Source organism: Carlito syrichta, unplaced genomic scaffold, assembly GCF_000164805.1.
Source record: "Carlito syrichta isolate Samal-C Ts95f unplaced genomic scaffold, Tarsius_syrichta-2.0.1 Scaffold87096, whole genome shotgun sequence".
Taxonomy (NCBI): Eukaryota; Metazoa; Chordata; class Mammalia; order Primates; family Tarsiidae; genus Carlito; species Carlito syrichta.
Genome location: NW_007031192.1, coordinates 168109 through 184756, shown reverse-complemented (window position 1 = coordinate 184756; position 16648 = coordinate 168109). Strand labels below are relative to the sequence as shown.

The 16648-nt window shown below is 41.9% G+C and overlaps 1 protein-coding gene across 1 annotated transcript in view; it reads right to left on the bottom strand.

The window, feature by feature from the left end:
- Window positions 1-293: 293 nt before the first annotated feature.
- LOC103259765 (vesicle-associated membrane protein 8-like) overlaps window positions 294-16648 on the bottom strand; it is a 36686-nt gene continuing 20331 nt past the window's right edge. The window contains exon 4 of the mRNA XM_021712005.1: window positions 294-428. Coding sequence (XP_021567680.1) covers window positions 294-428 — 135 coding nt within the window. The remainder of the gene's footprint in view (window positions 429-16648) is intronic.

Below are 16648 nucleotides of genomic sequence, written 5' to 3'. Positions count from 1 at the left end.
AAGACAGCAGGGATTTGGTCAATGCCATAAGTGCGGTGTTCACTTACATAGCATTCACTATGGGAGATGTAACTCTCTCCGGTAGGCACTACCAGTAGCCACATTTACTGATGCAGAAATGGGCACAGGTTAAGTAATACGGCAGGGGGTGCAGGGACACTGAAGGTACAGGAGGCACTTTCAGCCTCCTCCTGGTCTCCACCCCTAGGGGTCGATTCCATAACTGTTGGTTGCAGGTCTCTGTAATTACACATAACATTTATTGGTGCCTGTTGGTGGCAGGGACAGAAGGGTCAGGTTGGAATGACATTTGTACTTAAAAGAATGATAATGATTGGTAGGAGAATTGCCACGGTGATGGTTACAACCTTGAAGTATTTCCACCATGTCCTCCCGGGAAGTTTTCTTGCTTTTTGGAATTCTTCAGCCTGAAATAAAAATAACCACAATTTAATGTTTTCTCTCCATTTCTGGACTAATGGTATACTCTGATACCATGGCTGTCTGAAAAAGCAGGTTTACCGTCTGACCTGATCAATCCCCAAACGTTGCAATAGGACGCAACAGGTTTTTTTTCTGAGTTGGAGTCTCGCTCTGTCACCCAGGCTGGAGTGCAGTGGGCTCAGATGATCCTTCCGCCTCAGTCTTCCAAGTAGCTGGAACAACAGGCACATGCCACCACGCCTGGCTGATTTTTTGATTTATTGTGGAGATGAGGTCTCGCCAAGTTGCTCAGGCTGGTCTTGAACCCTGAGTTCAGACAATCCTCTCACCTCTGCCTTTCAGAGTGCTGGGATTACAGGCATGAGCCATTGCGCTGGCTTCAATAGGTTTCACAAAGTCATGCACCAAGGCTCCAGGCATCATCTGTAATCTTAGTAGCTTTGTTAACTTGTGACCTTGAATAAGTAACTGGATTTTGAGCCTCTATTTTCTCAGCTTCACTTCCTGCATGATTTTACTTAAATGCCACTTGCTCTTACAATCAGACTGGAAATTGCTACCCTCATTTCCATCCTAGAAACCTTCTCCACAGTACTTTTTTCTAACATTACCTACATTTTATTTATCATTTGTCTAGAGTGTAAGTTTCGTGGAGGCAGGGATTCTGTTTCATTCACTGCTGTGTTCCCAGCAGGGATCAGTGCATGACATACAGGGGACCCAAAAAACACAGAATTATCTTTTGGAGGGTGGGCCTCTTACAGTACACTCGGAATTTGTTTCTCTGGATCAGACAGTCAAATGATCAAACAAAGTTTTCATCTGGAAGTTTTGAGACGGTAACATCACGATTTGCAGAAGAAACGTCCTGAGTTGTGGCAAACAGGTGACTGGTTCTTCCACTGTGACAACTTACCACACCACACTGAGCGTTCCGCAGTTTTTGATAAAAAAGGGTATGACTCCCATGCCCCACCCTCCCTATTCTCTTTCCGAGACTTTTTTGTTTCCCCGCCCAATGAAAAAAAGTCCTCCCAAGGGAAACATTTTGCTGATGTGGAAGAGGTGAAACAAAAAACAGCAAAGCACTAAAAGGCATCCAAATGGATGTGCCCAAAAATGTTTTGGAAAAAGTATCTTGATAGGTGTATTGCATCAAATGGGGAGTACTTTGAAGGTGACTGGAGTTTAAATATGTAAGAATAAATACATAGTTTTAAAAAATAAATTATTTTGGGGGGGTTACCCCCTCTTATAGCAGATGCTCAATGACTGTTGAATGAATGAATAAATAAATATAAGATGGGGATAACAGTGGCACCCCAGATTGTGACGATTAACTGAGATGATGAACATATCACATCTGGACTGTTATGTAAGGATAACTTGTGCCATAATTATGACGAGTGCTTTTGATGCGTAATGAGACATAGGTTGGCTAGGTGCTTTATGACACAAAAAGTTTCATATCTTAACCTAGTTAAATGCAGACGAAATAGCTCAACTTCATTAACATGCAGAAAGTTACTGAAAGCAGCAAGGAGCAGTGGAGAGAAATAAGAAAACAAAGCCACACAAAATTGTAAATCCTTTTTAAAAAAAATAATTATAACTACTTCATCTATTGCCATGGTACGACAGAACTGCTTGCTGCTTGCATGGTTGCTGCCCGCCACCTGGGCAGGAGGTGGAACAGACCTATTTCAGTGAACCTTCCTGGTATATCTGATCAACTCCTCCGCTCAGCTAATATGGTGGCTTTCCAGCAAATTCCACTGTAATGGTGACAGCGCATGCTGTAAGGAGCAGGGGTTCTCTATGCACTCTGACGGCCTCATGGTTCCAGTGTAGAATCCATGGGAGCTGTGGGCTTACCCATCCAAGACACGGTTGGCTACTCCCAAGGATCGGGCATGTGGGAGCCAGGAGGCAGGTGGATGTCCCAGGATGCCAGCAGGGGCTGAGGGCTGACTGCAGGTGCTGAGTCTCAGGAGTGGTGCACATTTCTGCATGATAATATATGAGACTCCTCACGTGCCTCTTCCTCTTTGCAGCACTGAGGAGAATGAGGCTCAGAAGGATTGACTTACTGCCTGAGGTCACACAACTATTAAGTGGTGGAGCGGAAATTCTAGAGCTGTTTGACCCCACACAGCCTCGTGTGGACATGTGAAATCATGGTGTAAGTGGGCTTGATACTCTCTTAGATGAGTTCTTTCTTTTTTTTGATTCATGTAATGTGCGTGTACAGATTCTACAGGCTTAGGAGTAGACCAAGCAGTCTTCCGCTGGGTCAGGGGTGGCGACTTCGGCTCCTGCGGTCTGTTTTGTCCGTTGTTGTGCCCTACTGCTTAGAACAGTGGTTCTCAAGTGCAGGGGGCGACTATGCCCTCCAGGAGATGCTCAGAGATGTCTGGAGATGTTTCTGAGGGTCATGACTGGAAAGGGTGTGACTCAGCAGATGGAAGCAGAGACGTTGCGCACGTCTACACGGCACAGGCTGGGCCCACGACACACACCCAGTACAGGATGCACTGTCGTTGGGCGACCCGACCTGCACAGCATGCGACATGCAGCAGGTGCACAATGTGTGTTCATTGACTGCACCTCATTTGGCTGTCTACTTTTTCCTCCTGTAGTTCATTTTCCTCTGTATTTCTAGACATTTCTTGATATTTCTGTTTTCAACCATGGAAAAGAGGATTTAACTCTTATCATACCCGAAACCCCCTTCCCCAAACACACACCTTTCCTTTTTTCCTGTCCCTTCTTTCTGTTTAATCAAAACTTTGTAAATATTTACTGAGCCAGGGACTAAAGTGACTTTATTTTTTTTTTTTTGAGTTGGAGTCTCACTCTGTCACCCAGACTGGAGTGCAGTGGCCACTCTCGGCCACCGCAGCCTCAACCTCCTGGGCTCCAGCGATCCTTCCGCCTCAGCCTTCTGAGTAGCTGGAACTACAGGCGTGCGCTACCACGCTCGGCTAATTTTTTGATTTATTGTAGAGATGAGGTCTGCCAAGTTGGCCAGGCAGGTCTCGAACCTGCGGGCTCAGGCAATCCACTCACCTCAGCCTCCCAAAGCGCGGGATTACAAGCTGAGCCACCGAGCCCGGCTTAAAGTGACTTTAATGTATAACTTTTTGGTTTCTTTAGAGCTAACACTCCTCCAACTGTTTGGTTATTATTATGTTGGTTTCTCCAGAGCTAATGATAACAGCTAATAATATACCTGTAATTAAATACAGTGTTTGTTTACATTTGTTAGTTTTTAATCTTTCAACTGCTGATTCACTCCCACCTCCCCAGGGTGCTGACCAGTGCCCTCCTGTGCTTCCTGCCGCACAGGGTCTTCTGCTCTGCCTTGGAGATGACCAGGGTCTCTTGTCCTGCTCCGGCCTGGCTGGTGGATTCCGTCCAGGCTGCTGTCCAGCCTTCACCTTGGTATCCACCAGGATCCGGGATGCCCCGCTTGTGCTGAGTCTTCTTTCAGGCTCATGTCTTTCTTGATTTATTCCCTCTTACAGTGGAAAATATTTGCTAGAAACTTCCTTAGAAAGGGTAAATGGAAGGTAAGTTTTTGAGAACCTACGTGTCTAGAAATGTTTTTATTCTTCCCTTACACTGAGTTGGTAATTTGGGTATAGAAGTCTGGGTAGGAAATCATTTTCCTGCTGAATTTGAAAGCATTCCTCCGTTTTTCTTTAGCTTCTGGTGCTGAGAAATCTGGTCCATTCTTGCCAAATCTCTCTCTCTTTCTGTCTCTCTCTTTTTTCTCTGGTGCTCTCTCTTCTCTCTCCCTTTCCTCTCTCTCCTCCCCATTCCTCCCTCACCCCTTTCTCTGTCTTCTCTCTCTCTCCTTCCATCTCCACATCTCCCCCCCAGCTATTGCTCTCTGTTTCTCTCCCCCATCTCTTTCTCTCCATTTCCTCAATCTGTCCATCTCCCCTCTCTTCCCCCTCTTTCTGTCTCCTCTTTCTCTCCTCCCGTCTCCCCCATCTCTTTCCCCCTCTTTCATCTCTCTCCCCCCTCTCTTTGTCACCACCCCCCTATCTGTCTGTCTCCCCCCCTCCCCGTATCCCTCTGTCTGTCTCCCCTCTTCCCCCCCCGTATCCCCTGTCTCTCTCTCCCCCCACCCGTGTCTCTCTCTCTCTCTCTCTCTCTCTCTCTCTCTCTCTCTGAAAGCCTCTGGAGTTCTGCCCTTCAGTTTCATGTTCTATAGTTTCAAGATTACTTGCCTTGCTATGGTCCTGATTTTTCGTCTCTGAATCTGGAAACTCATGTTATTTAGTTCTAGATATATTTCTTGATATTACTGTAATTTCCTCATTTTCTTTTTCTGGAATTCCTATTATTTGTAGGTTGGATCTCTTTCTTGTCATCATTCTCTCTCTCAACTCTATTTTCTGAGAGAATATCTCAACTTTATATTACGACAATTCTATATTGGTCTTAAATTTTTTTTTCTTTACCATTTTTTTAAATTCCAAAAACTCTTTTTTTTTTGTTCTGTGAATAAGCTTTTCTATAGCTTCCTGTTCTCATTTCAGGAATATATTATCTTCTATTATTTCTCTCAAGACATTCAAATTTTTTTTTAATGGAGCTTTCTTTTGCTCCTGCATTATCTGTTTTATCTGAGTTCCCATTTCCCCCATTTCTTTTGGTCTTTTTTTAAATCATAAAGGTTTTCCTCAACTGTCTCATGATCTGTGCTACTGATTTACTAAGATAATGACTGGAAACTCAGCATGAGGGGTGAGGCCTTTGATGGGCTTCACTGCAGGATGCTTCTGGTGAGGACCTGGCCTTTCACTGGGGCATCTATGGGTCCTTCTCCTTGGACTTGCTTGTTTTCCTAGAGAGGAAATTCCTAGTGTCCTGCTAGAGTGATGCTGAGTGAGAATGAGGCTGGGCATGGTCACCACATCAGGATGTGATTTCCCTTCAGTCCTGCTGATTTTTTTTTTTGAGTTGGAGTCTCACTCTTGCCCAGGCTGAAGTGCAGTGGCATGCTCACGGCCACTGCAGCCTCAACCTGCTGGGCTCAGGTGATCCTTCCACCTCAGCCTTCCAAGTAGTTGTAACTACAGGTGTGCATTACCATACCCAGCTTATTTTTTGATTTATTATAGAGAGGAGGCCCCACCAAGTTGCCCAGGCTGGTCTCGAACCCCTAGGCTCAGGCAATCCTCTCGCCTCCGCCTCCCAAAGTTCTGAGATGCCTAGGCACAGGCAATCCTCTCACCTCCGCCTCCCAAAGTGCTGGAATGACTGCGCCCAGCAAGTTCCTCTTCTTTATAGATTACACATTTCAGATATTCTGTTATATGCACTAGAAAACAGACTGAGACAGGGTCTCTCGAACCTCAGCATAATTTTCCATATATCAAAATGAGCCACTATGCCCTGTGAGGCACCGCACCTGGCTAGTCCCTCTGATTTTAAGACGCTGGCCACTCTGCACTTGGTGTGTAAGTGTAGAGCTCTGTGATCTGTCGTTTTTAGGGAATAAGACTTCTTACCCTTTGCCAGGGATGAGGAGCGGAGGCAGCATGGCTGTGTCATATGGGAAGGGACGCTGTGGGTTCTTTTTAAGGACTTTCTGCCCAGTCTCTTATTTCTAGACCACACTGCGCTCCTATTTTTAGAAGCACCATGTGTCCCCAGTATCGTATCCTCTCCAGGGCTCTATGACTTGGATCACTTTGTGTTATCTTAACGCCTTCTCCTGCTATCAGCTTCTGTTTCAGCCTTTCCTGCTCCACTGAAGCTAATTACTACTCACACATCCAGTTTCTAGTTTCCAGAATTGTTGACATTTCTTACCTGCTGTTTTTTGCTTTTTTTTTTTTTTAATCCTAGTGGTTTATACACTAACATTTTAATTATCACCTCACCTATCCTTTTACTGGAGTTTTGAGTGCATACCAAGATAAGTGTATATGCTTAACCTGCCAAGTTCAACTTTAAATCTGTGACCCATATTTTTATCTCTGTAGGAAGACTGACAGACAGCTTACTGGCCTACTTTTTGTTAAAAAAATCAAATGTACTTTTTAAGAGCATTCAGTAGAATCTTTTACAAAAGACCAAGGGAAAAGAGATATAAAACTATGTAGGCAAAAATAGGTTAATGAGAATGATTTTGTGCTATTTGTGTGGAAATAGTGTGAGAAAAATTGTCGTAAAATACTTTAGTCAAAACAAACAAAAAAATTTGAGTTAGGGTCTTACTCTGTTGTCCAGGCAGAAGTGCAGTGGCATAATCACACTTTACTGCAGCCTCAACCTCCTAAGCGCAGATGATCCTTCCGCCTCAGCCTCCTGAGTAGCTGGGACTGTAGGTGCACACCCCCATGCCCAGCTAATTTTTAATTTTTTGTAGAGATGGGGTCTGGCTATGTTGCCCAGGCTGGACTTCAGGCAAATTTTATCTTTTACTGAACTGCATCTACTCAACTGGCTTCAAACAGGAAGTCACTTTTTCTTCCTGTAATCATGAAAATATAATGTATGCATAAATTGGGGATTTGTTTGGAAGGTAAGGCAGTAAGATGAAACACAATCTGATAATTTTTTTGTGTGCCATAGTTTTCTGGGATTTAGATGTTGCCTCTTTTCCTGTAAGAAAGACACAGCAGTTAGATGCTGCATGACTTACATGTTGCAGTCAATGATAGCCGCCATGCCCCATGGTGGTCCCACAAGGTTATAATACACATCTGAATGGGCCTTTTCTATGTGTCGGTATGCTTGGGTACACAAACAGCACTGCATTATGATCACCCGCCAGACCTGGTGCCATCAAGTGCTGTACCACACAGCCCAGGTGTGCAGCAGGCTTCACCTGTAGCTGTGTGTGGACCCTCTGATGACTGCACAGTGACAAAGCACCTAGCAGTGCACCTCTCAGAACGGGGCATGGCTGCACAGCTAATGAGAAAAAGCAGCAGACCCGTTGACCCAGTGGCTGAGGCATCCTACGGTCCCATCATGGCTGCTACCCAGAAGCAAACTGTGAAGGGTAAGCTGAGCTTGGAGGAAATCAGGAGCAAGGGCAGGTGAGGTGCCCGGCAGACTGCCCCGGATCTGGGCGGGTAATGGAGAGGTCACCTTGCACCCAAAGCGTAGGGGTCAGCGCTCACCGGGCCAGGGCTAAGCCAGGGCGCATGCTGGGGTGCAGCGGAACTCCTGAGCTTCCACCCTTCCTGGCCACATTAGACCAGATGACAATCGCTGGAGAAGCCGTGGAGAAAGTGGAGCCCTCACGTGGCTGGTGGAAGTGGAAGTGGCTCAGCCACTGTAGAACACAGTTTACTCTTGGGACAGTTAAGCCCAGAACTGCCATTCAATCCAGCTGTCCTACTCTGCTGTAGACTCAAGCAAGAATTGAAAGCTGGGGTTTTCTGGCCAAGTGCGATGGCGCAAGCCTGTAATCCCAGCACTTTGGGAGGCCAAGGGGAGAGGACTGCCAGAGCCTGAGGGTTTGAGACCAGCCTGTGCAACTTGGTGAGACCTCGCCTCTACAATATATCAAAAAATTAGCCGGGCATGGTAGCGCGTGCCTATATTTCTGGCTACTTGGAAGACTCAGGTGGAAGGAGGCCAGAGCACAGCAGGTCAAGGCTGTCATGGCCGTGAGTGTGGCCTGGGACAGAGTGAGACTCCAACTCAGAAAACACACACACCAAAAACCAGAAAAAACTGGGATTCTCAAATTTGAAGCAAGATCTGTTGAAAAACCAAAACATGCACTTGGCATTCATGGCAGCATAGTTTGCAGCACCAAAATGTAGAAACAGCCCAAATGTCCGTCAGCTGAAGAACGGTTAAACCCATCGTGACATGTGGAATACTGGAATATGAAACGGGTTCAGTCATAAAGCAATGACGCACTGATACATACGGTGACGTGGACAGAGCTGTAAAGCACTGTGCCAAGCGGGAGAACGCAGATCCAAAAGACTCCATGTTGTAGGAGTCAGTTTCTGTGAAATGAAGTTTGGTAGTCAGGGACTGGAGAGGGGCTTTCCGGCCCCTTAAGGATGTAAGGTTTCCTTGTGGGGTGATCAAAAGGATTTGAAACTGGATAGAGGTGATGAGTGTACAGTGTTGTAAATACATGAATTGTCACTAAATTGTATACAACATGTTAATTTCTTGTTAGTAAATTTTACTTCAAGTCAAAAAAGTTATTCTGGCTGACTATGGCAGCTCGTGCCTGTAATCCCAGCACGTTGAGAGGCCAAAGCAGTAGGAGTTCAGCCCAGGAGTTCAAGACCGGGCCAGGGCCAGGGTGAGACGCCATTTCTATTAAAAAACAAAAACTTCTTCCCTGCAGTAAAGATCAGGAGACTCAAGGTAGTTACAAATAGAGAAAGGTTAGGATTGTGAAAATAGAACTAGCCAGAGGCACAGGAGAGTCTAAAAAATCACAGTCATCCCTCAGTATCCACAGAGATGGAGGGGTTGGTTCAGGGATCCCTGCAGATACCAAAATCTAAGGATGTCCAAGTCCCTGAACTAAAATGGTGTAGTATCTTCATATGACCTGAGCACATCCTTCCCCATACTATAGTACCTAACATGATGTAGTACAGTGAAAATCATCCCTAAAACTATAGTATCTAAGATATAGTACATGTAAACTGTCTTAAGATACTATAGCACCTAACACGATGTAGTACAGTGAAATCATGCCCAGGTACTGAAGTACCCAACATGTGTACTGTGATATAAATCATCTCCACATACTATAGAAATGAACATGATGTAGTAGTGTGAATCATCTCCAAATACTATAGTACCTAACACACTGCAGTACAATGTTAATCACCTCAGATATGATAGTCCCTAACACAATATTACAGTGCAAATAATTTCCACATACTTTAATACCTAACACAATGTAATGTGATGTAAATCATCTCTAGATACTATAGTACCTAACATGATGTAGTAAGATATACATTTGTAGTACAATGTAAATCATCTCTAGATACTATACAATGTATCACAATGTAATATGATGTACATCATCTCTAGATACTATACTACCTAACATGAGGTAGCACAATGTAAATCATCTCTAGATACTACAGTACCTAACACAATGGAGTAGGATATACATCATCTATAGATACCATAGTATCTAACATGATACAGTACGATATACATAATCTCCAGATACTGCAGTAACTAACATAATGCAGTATGTTGTAAATCATCTCAGATACTACAGTATCTAAGTAAAATAGTATGATGTAAATCATATCTAGATACTATAGAACCTAATATGATGTAGTACAATGTAAATCATCTCTAGGTACTAGAATACCTAACAAAAGTAGTACAATGTAAATCGTCTTTAGATATACAATGCAATACATTATAATATGATTGATATCTCTAGATACTATAATCCCTAACACAATGTAGTATGAGGTACAAAATCTCTATATACTATAGTACCTAGCATGAGGTAGTATGATGTAAATCATCTCTAGATACTACAGTACCTACTACAATGGAGTAGGATGTATATTATCTATAGATACTATAGTATCTAACACAGTGCAGCATGTTGTACATCATCTCCAGATACTATAGTATCTAACATAATGCAGTATGATGTACATCATCTTGGATACTATAGTATCTAACATGATGTAGTGTGATGTAAATCACCTCTAGATACTATAGTACTCAATACAATGGAGTAGGATGTACATCATCTATAGATAAGCATCTAACACAATGCAGTATGATGTACATCATCTCCAGATTCTATACTACCTAACATAATGCAGTATAGTGTAAATCATTTCTGGATACTATAGTAGTATTTAAAAAAAGTGGTACAATGTCAATCATCTTTAGATACTATAAGACCTAACATAATGTAGTACGATGTAAATCATACCTGTAGATACTGTGATATCTAACACCTCTACATACTGTAGTACTTAACATGAGGTAGTATGATGTAAATCATCTCTAGATACTATAGTACTTAACACTATGTAGTAAGGTGTGCATTACCTGTAGATACTGTTACAAAACACAATGAAGTACGATATAAATTACCTCTAGACACTATAGTACCTAAAAAGATGTAAATCATCTCTAGATTCTATAGTATCTAACGCCATGTAGTACAATATAAATCATCTGCAGATACTATGTTACACAACACAATGGAGTACGATGTAAATCAGCTCTAGATACTATGGTACCTAACACACTGCAGTAGGATGTCCATCATCTATAGATACTATAGTCTCTAACATGATGCTGTAGAATGTACATCATCTCCAGATACTACAGTACCTAACACGATGTAGTACAATGTAAATTGTCTAGATACTATAGTACCAACATGATGTAAATCATCTCTAGATACTATAGTACCTAACACCATGTAGTACGATGGAAATCATTTGTAGATACCTTATTACATAACACAATGTAGTGCGATGTAAATCATCTCCAGATACTATAGTACCTAACATGGTATGATTAACATTGTATTGTTGTCTTAAATTGTTGTTTTTGAATGTTTTTCATCTGTTGTTGGTTGAATCCTGCAGATACAAAGGGCCATCAGTACACAAAAATATAGTTGCACGTGGCACAGAGTATATACTTTTTTTTTTGAGTCATAGTCTCACTCTGTCACCCAGGCTGGAGTGCAGTGGCACACTCATGGCCACCCAAGCATTGACCTGCTGAGTTCAGGTGATCCTTCTGCCTCAGGTTTCCAAGTAGCTGGAACTACAGGTGCGCACTACCACGCCTTAGTTAATTTTTTGGTATATTGTAGAGACAAGGTCTCACCAAGTTGCCTAGGCTGGTCTTGAACCCCTGGGCTCAGGCAATCCTCTCACCCAGCCTACCAAAGTGCTGGTATTACAGGCTTGAGCCACCACACCTGGCCGAGTATATTCTTTTTGTACACTGCCACACTTATTGTTTCAAACAACATGATAAAATTGTAACATATTGAATCTAACAACACATACAAATATTTAATGTGCAATTCATATTAGTAACAGAATAAAGAAAAAAGTTATCTCAATTAATGTAGAAAAAGCATTTGGAAAAATTCAACACCCTTCTGTGATAAAATTTCTTAGCAAACAAAAAATTGAAAATAACTTTTCCTTCTTTCATTTTTTTTGTTCTCAGACAGGTTCTCGCTCTGTCACCCATGGTGGGGTGCAGTGGCTTGAACATAGCTCACTGCATTCTCAAACCTCTGGCCTCAAGGGATCCTCCTGCCTTGTCCACCCAAGGAGCTGAAATTTACAAGTGTGAGCCACCACACCCAGCCAGAAAAGAACTTTCATGACTTAGTAAAGGATTCTATAAAAATCAGAATGTAAATTTAATACTCAATTGGGAAGCACTAGAAATATTTATTGTCAATCAGGAACAAAACAAGTACTTCAAATATCACCATTTCTGTTCAGTATTTTACTGGAAGTCCTAGGTGATATAGTAAGCCAAGGAAAAAATATAACACATATGTATTGGAAAGGATAAAAACTTTCTGTCATTATTTATAATATGATTTCTATGTAGAAAAGGAAAGATGCCTGTAAGCAAACAATATTACCATAATAGAGTTTAGCAAGATTTGGGTTATAAAGTCACTATGCAAAAATGATTGTGTTTCTATTAGCACTCCACCCCTTGCCGCCCCAAATTCAGATGTAGTTTAAAAAATATTTATGGGCCAGGCACGGTAGCTCATACTTGTAATCCCAGACCAAGGCAGGAGGCTCCCTTGAGCCCAGGAGTTCAAGATCAACCTGAGCAACATAGAGAGACCTCTTCTCTAAAAATACAAAAAATAAATTAAAAATATTATTTATGATAGCAATAGAAACTGTAGAATATAAGCAAATAAATCTCATAAAAGGTGTATGAGGTTTTTATGGGAAAAATGATACAAATCTAAGGAAAGACTTGAAAGAGACCTAGAGACATTAAAACACACAGCACGTTCAGAGGTGGTAAAACAAAAGATGTCAATTCTTGCCAGGCATTGTGGCTCACACCTGTAATCCCAGCACTCTGGATGGCTGAGGCGAGAGGATTGCTTCAGCCCAGGAGTTTGAGACCAGCTTGGACAACATAGTAAGACCTCATCTCACAAAAAAATTAAAAAAAATAGCTGGATGTGGTGGTGTGTGCCTGTAGTTCCAGCTACTTGGGAGGTTGAGGCAGAAGGGTCCCCTGAGCCCAGGAGGTCGAGGCTGCTGTGAGCTGTGATTGTGCCACTGCACTCCAGCCTGGGCGACAGAGTGAGACCACGACTCAAAAAAAAAAAAAAAAAAAGTCAATTCTTCCCATATTATTGTAATTTCAATTAGCCCATACCAATTTGTGTGAGTGTGTGTGCGCACACATGTAACTTGAGATGTAGCTTCTAAAATTCAATGAAAGAGAAAGAAACAAGCCTTGCCACTCTCAATTAAAAAACTTATAAAGTAGGTGAACTTACCCTACATGATACTAAACTTCTCATAAAGTCACAGTAACTAAAATGGTATAGCAATGGCCCAAGGATCTATAAATATACCAGTAGAATAGAATACATATATCAAAAGAATAAAAACATCTGCATATGGAAACTTTGTATATGACAGGGTTGATTACAAACAAAATAGGAACAGATAATCCATTCAAAAAAGGATTAGTGGGTACCTGGCTATTTATACAGAAAATAGTAATTGATTCCTACCTCATATCATATACAAAAACAAATTCCAGATGTTTTAAAGATCTATGTTTGAGAAGCAGAATTTAAAATTTGTAGGGACATTATAAGAGTAGCTTTATGACCTGGGGAAGTGAAAGAATTCTTGAACAAGAAAGCATAAACCATCAAGATCAAGACTGATAAATGTGAATCCATGAAAGATGCACAATTTTGTTATTTAAAAAGTTACTATTAGCTGGGCTCGATGACTCAGCATGTAATCTCAGCACTTTGGGAGGCTGAGGCAAGTGGATTACCTGAGCCTGTGGGTTCGAGACCCGTCCGGGGCAACTTGGCGAGACCTTGTTTCTACAATAAATCAAAAACTAGCCGGGTGTGGTAGTGCATGCCTGTGGTTCTGGTGACTTGGAAGACTGAGGTGGAAGGATTGCCGGAGCCCAGCAGGTTGAGGCTGTGGTGGCCGGGAGTGTGCCACTGCACTCCAGTCTGGGCAACAGAGTGAGACCAACTCAAAAAAAAAAAAAAGAAAAAAAGTTACTATGCATAAAGTTAAATGTTATTGATTAAAAATGGTTTTCCCTGCCACATTGTTACAAATTAGAATCTGGGAATTCCAAGTGTTGGGAAGAACGCAGAGAACCAGGAATCTGGGGTGCTGTTGGGGCAGGTGTAAGTTGGCACCACACTTGGAGAGCAATGCTGGACCATTTGGTAAACTTAGAGATGCATGTATCTTTAGGCCCAGCAATTCCATTTCTGTGTATACATTGTAGAGTGAGGGCCTCCACAGCTGAGTGCAAGAACCCCAGTGGGTTGCACAAAATGATCTGTATTTGGAGAGTAAGAAAATCATAGTAATAAACCCTGTATTTGTTTATTTTATTCTGAAAAGCAAGAGGGAAATGAGGTGTGTCAGTGCTTCACATGGATAAGCAGGGATGTTTGCTCTAGGTCTGTATGTAATGACAGTGTATTATAAAAGGTCAGGGCTTGGGGGGATGCTGAGATTCCACAGTGCTGAAGAGTCACCTGCTGTGTGTTTCTCTGTTCACCTGTGTTTTGTGCACTTTGGTTCCTGCACTTCACTTGCATTTTATTAAGTGAATTTATGGGTCGACTGTTTAGTTTTAATAAAACTTAAAAGTGGACACGTGGCTTAAAAATGATACCAATAAGGCAAACACAAACAAGACAAAATGGCAAAAGCAGGTGTGCGTGTGTGTGTGTGTGTGTGTGTGTGTGTGTGTGTGTGTGTGTATCCTCATCTGAGACCTCCATCTGTCATATTTAGAGGTAAAAAATAGTGATATGTAATCAGATCTTTTAGTCACTTTACCATAATTATAATACATTTTTTCTTTTCTTTTTGGAGTCAGGGTCTCATTCTGTTGCCCAGGCTAGAGTGCAGTGGCATGATCATGGCTCACCACAGCCTTGACCTCCTGAGCTCAGGTGATCTCCTGCCTCAGCCTCTCAAGTAGCTGGGACTACAGACACATGCCACCATACCCAGCTCATTTTTTAAAAATGATTTTTTATAGAGACGAGGCCTTGCTATATAGCTGAGGCTGGTCTTGAAGCCCTGGGACCCAGCAATCCTTCACCTCAGCCTTCCAAAGTGCTAGGATTACAGGCATGAACCATTGTACTCGGCCCATTTTTATTATTTTTCTTAATGAGAGCAGGTGGTTTGTATTTTCTTATTAAAATTATTTGGCCTATTATTCTTATTCTTTTTTTTTTTTTTTTTTTGAGTCGGAGTCTCACTCTGTCACCCAGACTGGAGGGCAGTGGCATGCTCCCGGCCACTGCAGCCTTGACCTGCTTGGCTCCGGCAATCCTTCCGCCTCAGCCTTCCGAGCAGCTGGAACTACAGGCACACGCTACTGTGCCTGGCTAATTTTTATGATTTATTGTAGAGACGAGATCTCACCAAGTTGCCCAGGTGGCTCTCAAACCTGTGGGCTCAGGCAATCCACTCACCTCGGCCTCCCAAAGTGCTGGGATTACAGGCTGAGCCACTGAGCCTGGCCTATTATTTTTCTTAATGACAGCAAGTAGTTTGTATTTTCTTATAAAAATTACTTGATACTTTATTTCATCTTTATCCCATTCTTTTAATTTCTATTTTCTGTATGTTTTATAATATAAAATATTATAGAATATATATAATTTATAAAAATATTTAAGTGCATTCTCAAGAATATTTTTCAAAGATGTACACATGATAAAGAAAATCTCTGCAGACCACTGTCCTAGAAACATTTTTGCAAAGTGCATAAGAGACATGCACATGGTTGTTCAATATGGTATTGTTCATAATAAAGAAAAGTTAAAATCTGCATTAATACTTATTAAAATGAGAAAGGATAAGTACATTGTGTTTAAGTAATAATGATATAAGAAGTTAACTTGATAAATTAGAGTTAAATGTTTCAAAATAAATAAATTTCAAAAACAATGCTGAAGTAAAAGCTCAGGTTGCAGAGAATATATAAATTATAAAATTATAAATATAATGTAAACAATGCAAACCAATATCATATATTGATAATTTCCACATAGATACATAGAGAGGAATCAAAAACATGCATACAAGGCTGGGCACGGTGGCTCATGCCTGTAATCCCAGTACTTTGGGAGGCCAAGGTGGGATGATCACTTGAGGCCAGAAGGAGCAGAGCATGGTGGAACTCACCTATAGTCCTAGCTACTCAGGAGGCTGAGGTAGGAGGATCTCTTGATCCCAGCAATTCAAGGCTGCCGTGAGCCATGAAACTGCACTTCAACCTGGGTGACAGAGGGGGACCCTGTTTCAAAAAGAAAACACAAACCAAAACCAAAACCAAAAAACTCCCCCAAACCAAAAATTGCATACAAGTAATTTATTTTTATTATTTTTATTTTTTTTGAGTTGGAGTCTCACTCTGTCACCCAGACTCGACCTGCTGGGCACCAGCGATCCTTCCGCCTCAGCCTTCCAAGTAGCTGGAACTACAGGCACGTGCTACCATGCCTGGCTAATTTTTGATTTATTCTAGAAATGAGGTCTTGCTAAGTTGCCCAGGTGGGTCTCGAACCCGGGGCTCAGGCAATACACTCACCTCAGCCTCCCAAAGGCACGGGATTACAGGCTGAGCCACCGAGCCCAGCTCATACAAGTAATTTATATCAAATTCACAAGAGTTCTTCTGGTGAGAGTGAAATGCCATGGGAAGAGTGCATAGGATAGCTTAATTCTATTTACAGCTGCATTTCTTTTTTAAAAAAGGGATCACATCAAATAAGGTAAAATATTAAGGCTTCATAACGCAGGTGATGGTCACAAGAGTAGTAGATACATTATTCTCAAAACATGTTTATATGCTTGAAACAAGTCTTTCATAATAAAACAGTAATTTTCTCAAGACTCTTAACTATTGCCTCTGAGACACATAGTATCTAAATCTCATAAACACTTCCTAACATACAGAA